The following is a 7,098-nucleotide window of genomic DNA, read 5'->3' as shown; positions in this document are numbered from 1 at the left end:
GGTGTTCAGCATGGGTTTACTCTCATACTGTGGCAGACGCTGTGGAAGAGAGGGATTCAGCAGGGCCATGTATGCATGCAACAGGCAAAGGTAAAGCCACTTGCCCGTGCATGTGATTGCCAAGGGTAAAGCCATGTGTGTGCACACATGCATTTGTAGGTGACAGGCAAAGGCCACATACATGTGTGCAAATGACAAGAAAGCCAGGTACATGTGTGCATGCACGTGTGATAGGCAAGAGAAAAGTCGCGCGTGTGTGTGTGTGTGTGTGAGACAAGCAAGACCCCCGGGGGGAGGTGCCAGGGGTGTGTGCACATGCACACGTGTGATAGGCAAGGGTAAAGCTGTGTGTGCATGCATGTGTGTGACGAGCAAAGGTAAAGCCACACTTGTGTGTGATAGTGATAGACAAGGGTAAAGCTGTGAGTGTGTGCGTGTACGTGCACGCATGAAAGGCAAAGGTAAAGCCCCATATGTGTAAGTTTGTGTGACAGGCAAAGGTAAAGCCGTGTGTGTGCACACATGCATGTGTATGTGACAGGCAAAGGCCATGTGCATATGGGTGTGCACATGTGACAAGCAAAAAAGCCAGGTACATGTGTGCATACAGCATAGGCAAGGGTAAAGGGTGTGTGTGTGAGAGAGAGAGAGACCACGAACGGTACAGCCACACGTCTGTGTAAGACAGTTGTGTCCATATGCATCACGCAAGAGTGAAGCCACAGGTGCACACGTGCCGGACCCGTCAGCGGGGCGCCCAGTGGCACGCAGTGAGACGGTCCACTGCACGGAAGCCACGAGGGGTGGAGCCATGCGCGCGGATGGGGCTAAATAAACTTAGCCACCGGCGCCTCGGGGGCGGCCCCTTTGCGCAGGCGCACGGTGCCTAGGCCCCCCCACCCGGCAGCACCGATGGGCCGAGGAAGGCGCGGGGTGGGGCGGGGCTTGAGCAGAAAGACCCGGATGGTAAATAACAACTTTGCTCCTTGCCTGCCCCGCCCTCTCCCCCCACCGGGGTTTGTCACTGGGCGACGTCACGGCTGCCGGATCACGTGAGCCTGTCGACCAATGGGAAGGCGCGGCGGAAAATTTCGAATTCTGAGAGAGCAGCCAACTGTCGCGAGGTGTCAGCTCGCGCCCCGCCGTTGCGCCGAGCATCCCGGAACCCGGTGAGCTGGGGGAGGGGCGGCGCTGCTCACGGCCCAGGCCTCGCCCACGGCCCGAGCAGCAATCCCTGAAAGCCGCCTGTGTGGCCAAGCTGCTGTCAAGGTCTGTTCTCCCTGAAGCGTTGTGGGGCTTCTTTAAAGAGTACGTCCTACTTTGTTTCGCAGTGGCTCTTGTTTGAAATCTCTGCCTGCCTCGGCGTGCTATTTAACTACTTCTTTGTTTCTTTAGCTAGGCCATGGCTGGGAAAGAGAGTTTGAAAAAATCCTTCAAGGACAGCCTGGAGGACATAAAGGAGAGAATGAAAGAGAAAAGAAATCAGAAGTGGATGAAGCTGGGGAAAGCGAATCCGATCCTGTCCACAAAGCACAAAGGAGCAAGTAAAGATGTTGTAACGTTTAGTTTCCAAGCACGGCTGTTGGCTTTGTTGATGTCCTGCCTAAACCTCCTTTGTTTTCTTGCAGCCAGCAGTTCTGCGCAACTCAAAAGCATCCAAGAGAATAACCGAGCATTGGCTCTGGCATTGCAAGAGGAAAAGACCAAACTGAAAGAAGCGCAAGAAGTCATTTTGCAATTAAAGAAAGAATATCAGTATCTGAAGCTTCAACTGTTTGGCTTGGAAAGAAAGCTGAGGTCGCAGCAAGCAAAAGAACCTGCCGAGGTAGCTTGTTGTTGTAATACCTTTTTTATTTTAATAGAAAATAGGCTGAACCTTGGAAAGCTCCTTTGCTTTAGGAAGGGGTCTAGGCTGTAGCCATGTTGGTCTAAGGACATAGGCAGACAAGGTTCATTGGGTGAATCTGATGTCTTTTATTAGACCAACTCAGATAGCTGGAAAAATTCTTAGCAAGCTTTTGGGTACAGATACCCTCCATCGGGCTGAGGAAGCATCTGCACTTGATGTGTGCTCTTCCTGGATATAAGAATATAAGTAAATTCCTTCCCTCTATGCACCTTGAGTAATCCCACTGAAAGGAAAAGTTTAAGCACGTGCCTAAGGTTTTTTTGCATGACTGGGTCACTAATAATATACATCCTAGGTCAGGGATCAGCACCATTTTTGGGCAGAGTGCTAAAACCACTCACAACTTGAACTTGTAAGATATTGGCATACTGGAGTGGATGGTGGGGGAGCCACGAGGGGCCAAATCCTTGTGGCAGCACAGCCCTGCCCCTTTCCCTGCCCTGTACCCGGAGGTGTGCGTACCAAGCAATATGTCTCTGAGTGCCGCAATCTGGCACCCATGCTGGGGGTTGCCCACCCTTGCCCTAAGGTTTCATTTCTGATCTTCTAGAGGTGCTGAGTAGTTGTAACTTTTGGACTCAAGTTCCTTATTTTTAAAAGTGCTTAACTCAGGTCATACCAGGCCAGGTCTACTACCATTATGATAGTAGGCAGTACTATCTGCAGCTGTCAGTGCCAAGAGCTGGGCATGGAGGAGCAACCCAGAGAGGGGTACTAGTCTTTACCCTGGTGGAGTGGAGGAGCAACCTAGAGAAGTGTACTAGTCTTTACCCTGGTGAAGGATAGAATAGATAGATAGAACAGCATATACTTTCTAAGAAATGAATAATAAGACCCCTTTTACTATTGCAGAAACTAGATAGTGTGTTTTTTGATATGATTATTAGTATGAGTCAAGGGTCAGCAACATTTTTGGCCAAAGTGTCAAAAACACCCCAACCTCCACCCACACCTCAACTTGGTGAGACAGGTGGTGGAGGACCCAGGAGGGACCCGATTCTCATTGCTGGCAGCAGCTGCATACATGCTTTCAGGCTGATAGCAGGGGAGGGGCTGGGATTGTGCTGATCCAGGCCCCTTCCTGGCCATGCACCCTTAGGGGTGCGTGCAGCTGTCAAAGAGCTGGTGCCAGGGCTCTAGACCCCAGTGCAGCTGTTTGCAACCTGCCTGCTGCTGCTACCCAGAGCCCAGGCAAGCTGTGGCAGGCAGCTGGGAGGCTGCAAACAGCTGCAACAGGCCCCCTAGCCCTGGCTGGGCTCTGTGGCCGTGGCAGCTGCACGTATGCCTCCACTCAGGGCTGGGAAGGGGCCTCGAGCAGTGGAGCCCTGGCCCCTCCCCCGCTGCTCTCCCAGAGACCATGCAGCCACTATGCAGCCTGGCTGGGGCTCTGGAGCCCAGTGCAGCTGTTCGCAACCTCCCAGCTGCCAGCCACAGTTGGCCTGGGCTCTGTGCAGCAGGGCTTGCAGCCTCCTGACCAAGCAGCACTGCCTCTGTGGCCAGTGGCAGCTGTCCAGAGCCCAGACCAGCTGTGCCATACTAAACAAAATTGGCAGGGGTTGCTGACCCCTGGTACAGGTAATTAATTTAGCAAATGTTTTCCTTGGAGCCATATTTACACAAACAATGTATACCGGAATTAGTCAAACTTGTATTAAAATAAATTATTCAGTTTACTAAGAAATGCTTAAATTAAATATATTTCTATGAAAATAAAATATAACACCCAGAGTTGAATTATAGCAAGTATGCCTGGATTCAGTTAAATAGTCAAGTTTTTCAGAAACAGATGGCCAAAACTGGGTTCCTAAATCTGTATTTAGGCTTCTGTATAAAAAGCTGATTTCATTTATTTAAATGGAATTGTTCAGAGCTAATTAACTAAATCTTGAGATGTCTTGTTAGGTATATATGTCTTCCTTCTGGCCACATTTTGTTTCGCCATCCTGTTTTATCGTCATTTAATTAACTTTCAGTCATTGAGCTAGTGTTAAATATTAATTTGAATCAAATATTAAAAGCCATTGTGTTTTATTACCTTATTTTTACGATAGTTATATCTTCATCCTCATTTATGGAGTCTCTTCCCTCTTCAGTTTCATATTTTAGTTGCATATATTTATTAGTCATTTTACTCACCTTAGCATGGTAGTAGTAAGTAGCAGTATGGTACAGTATAGTAGATGGGGGGGAAGTATGATTTTTATTTTTTTATATTTTCAGATTTCTAAGAAAAAATCCAAAACATTAATTGAATTTATGTTTTCATGAAAAATTTGGCATAAGACCCTTTTATTTATTTTTTATTTTTTAATTTGACATGACTTTTTTTGGACCATTTCTCTCTAACTGTAGGGGGAAAAAAGAAATTTTGGTGCAACTTTGCTATAATGTTATATACTTAAAAATCCAATCGTAATAGAGGGACTATTATGTGGCTTGCCAAACGTAATAAAATTGTTTGTTCTTTCTTTCTCATTAGACTAAACTGTCAGCTTTGAGCAAGATTATTTCTGAAGTTGCTCAGAAACTCTTGGACACAGCTGACCTTCTTCGTCCTGCACAAGATTTGTGTTTCATGGCTCTAGTAAGTCCATTCTGTATTTTTTCCCCTCCCTCACATTTAAATATATTGTAGAAGATTGTGAGGGGCTTTTTTTCCTTAGGATTTTTTTCAAAAGTGATCTAAGAGCAGAAGTCCCACTGACTTTCAATAGAACTTCTGCGCTTAAGCAGCTTAAGCACTTCTAAAAATCCCACTCTTTCTAAACACAAACTGGATGTTTGATACTGTTCAGAAAATTAAGCTGGAGAGCTTTTTGCCTAAGTATATCAGTGTGATACATCAAACTAAATGACTTAATACTATAGACCTGAAATCCTCCCATCAGGGAGGGAAAGTGAGATGCTGGCAGTACAGTAAATAAGGCAATGCAATTACTTAGGGTTATTAAAGGCATACCTTAGTCCAGACTCTACATTTTTTACATGTTAGTAAACTATAGAGGCTACCTTCTTTTTTTCTTTTAATTTTAGGGGACAGAAGACTGACAATATTTAGCTGTGAAGATGTCACATCTATCGCTCCACTCTGTCATTTATAAAAAAAATTTCTGAAGGGACATGCATGTTTTAGAGTCTCTGTGCCATATTTGGCCCAGATTTGTTACTTTTTCTGCCAGCTTTTAGATAACAGTAAAGGTCCTACAACAATTCATAAATTATTCTTTTAACTACTGGGTTACTAAAACCTGACTTGAGATTTAATACTTTTTTGCTTAAAAACATACATGTCTAAGCTTATGACTTTGTGAAGTCTTACCAAAAGGGATTTGAAAAGAATGGCACTATACTACTATATTTATAACCAAAAAGGAAATACTGTTGTGAGAGCACTTCAACATAACTTTTTTTCAAAATTGACTTTAGGATATGTCAATATCTGCTACAGACCTTCTAAATCTGTATATTCTCTTTTTCTTTTTTTTTTAAGAATTCCTATAGAACAGTAGGTGCTCATCTTAATGTTTTACTCATTTAAAAAAGGGGACAATTGACTACCAACAAGTAGCTATTAAATGCACAGAGCAAATCTTTTTATTTCTATCACTTATAATAATGAGTGATTATTAACTGTAATGCATATAATATTTTTCAGACAAATGGCTTAAAGCAAGGTTGTCAAAGATCCACCCTATGGAGTCACATTATCTGGCCCCAGAAAGGCTCCTGGAGGGACTGGGAATTTAGGGCAGAGTCCCTTGCTAACTTCTTGTATATGGAGCCCCATTGGTGGAAGCAACAGGAGTATTAATCCCTGTGATTCGGGAGCTCATAACAATTAATATTGCTGTCATTTGTCTTGCCACTGAAGGTGGTGGGTCCAGATCTGGCCTGTGAGGAGCCACCCTGCTATCTAAATACAGTTTGTGGGGCCAAGGAATTTGATGCCTCTGGTTTAAAGGTGTCCCTCTTTACTGCTAGTATGATACATTACCACTTCATACAGCAAGATCTATTTTGCCCACAGAACAAGAGAGTGTGTTCTTCGGCACATGAAGATAACTCCAGTATTTTAAGACAAGAAGATTCTCTGTAAGTATGTTTATGCATTCATATTAATCTTGGAAAAGTTTGCTGTAGTATATGAAATATTCTGATTTAACATCCTTTCAGGCCGTCTTAATAATAGTGAAGGATGAGCCATGCTGACTAATAAAATAGCAGGCTGCCTTTCAGTCCTCTTGGTCACGGTGCTCTAGCTACCCCGCATCTCGCTTCTATAATGGGGTTCTGGGCACCCTAGCCTTATGGGCTATGCATGGCTCCAACCGCTCCTTTACCACGCCCCAAGCCTCACTGATATCCCGGACATTGTTTGGTCTGTCTGGCCCTGCGCCCTCTCTGCAGCCCCCATCTCTCACCACGCCCTCTGGCGCTCGGGCTCTCTGCACCCTTGTCTCGCAAGCGTGCCCCCCAGGCACTCATCAGTCACTGCCCCCTTTGCTCTGGGGTTACTACAGCCTTGGGGCTCAAGTGGCCATAGCCATGCCTGGCCCCAAATTTCCTCCTCAGGGTCTCGAACCCCCTTCGGGGTTCAGGCAGCCTCAGCCTTATCTGGCCTCCGATTCTCCACTCCCCTTCTTAGGGCTGGGGTCAGTGCACCCCCAAATGCTACGCCCTCTCTGGCACCAGGGTCCCCACACTACCATGGAGCCCCTATGAAGCCTCCTCCAACCCCTAATAGCCTCACCCAGTCTTCTAGTCACAAACAGAAAGCTCAAGCCCCTAGGCTGCAATATAAATTAAGCCATCTGGCTGTAACCATATTCAAGTCTGTCACGGGGTTTCTCCCTCTCTCACCCGTAACAACTGCCCATGCATCCTGGCCTCTTCCTTTTCCTCCACTGCAGCAGAATTCCCACCCCTATGGCTCAGCCTGGGTTTAAATGGGAGCCAAGCCTTACCCCTTCCGGTCAGCTGACTCACTGGTTTTCCTGGCAACCACAGCTATTCTTCTTTATTACTACTGTGGCTGCCCTGGTAACCAGCAGCTGGGCTCCTTACTGGCTGCTCCACAAGTAGCAGGCACCTCAGTGCCCTGCTACACACCTCCACTCTTTATAGGAGCAGAGCACCATAGTGCTCTGCGACAGTGTACATTTGTGTTGCTATTACTGCTTATTTTGAGG

General features: G+C 46.1%; 1 protein-coding gene across 4 annotated transcripts in view; it reads left to right on the top strand.

Moving 5' to 3' along the window:
• The first annotated feature begins 1,194 nt into the window (after positions 1–1,194).
• Positions 1,195–7,098, top strand: part of SGO1 (shugoshin 1) — a 32,681-nt gene continuing 26,777 nt past the window's right edge. For 2 of the 4 annotated variants that reach the window (XM_019508744.1, XM_019508743.1), the window contains exons 1-5: positions 1,198–1,308; positions 1,396–1,544; positions 1,629–1,825; positions 4,389–4,493; positions 5,937–6,001. In XM_019508744.1, coding sequence (XP_019364289.1) covers positions 1,403–1,544; positions 1,629–1,825; positions 4,389–4,493; positions 5,937–6,001 — 509 coding nt within the window. In that variant the 5' untranslated portion in view covers positions 1,198–1,308; positions 1,396–1,402. Of the gene's footprint in view, positions 1,309–1,395; positions 1,545–1,628; positions 1,826–4,388; positions 4,494–5,936; positions 6,002–7,098 lie in introns of all 4 variants that reach the window. The other 2 variants (XM_019508746.1, XM_019508745.1) reach the window with 2 other exon arrangements.

Source organism: Gavialis gangeticus, unplaced genomic scaffold, assembly GCF_001723915.1.
Source record: "Gavialis gangeticus isolate Ggan-Ray unplaced genomic scaffold, GavGan_comp1, whole genome shotgun sequence".
NCBI lineage: Eukaryota > Metazoa > Chordata > Crocodylia > Gavialidae > Gavialis > Gavialis gangeticus.
The sequence above is the reverse complement of the archived record's forward strand: the minus strand, read 5'-3'. Positions and strand labels throughout refer to the sequence as shown.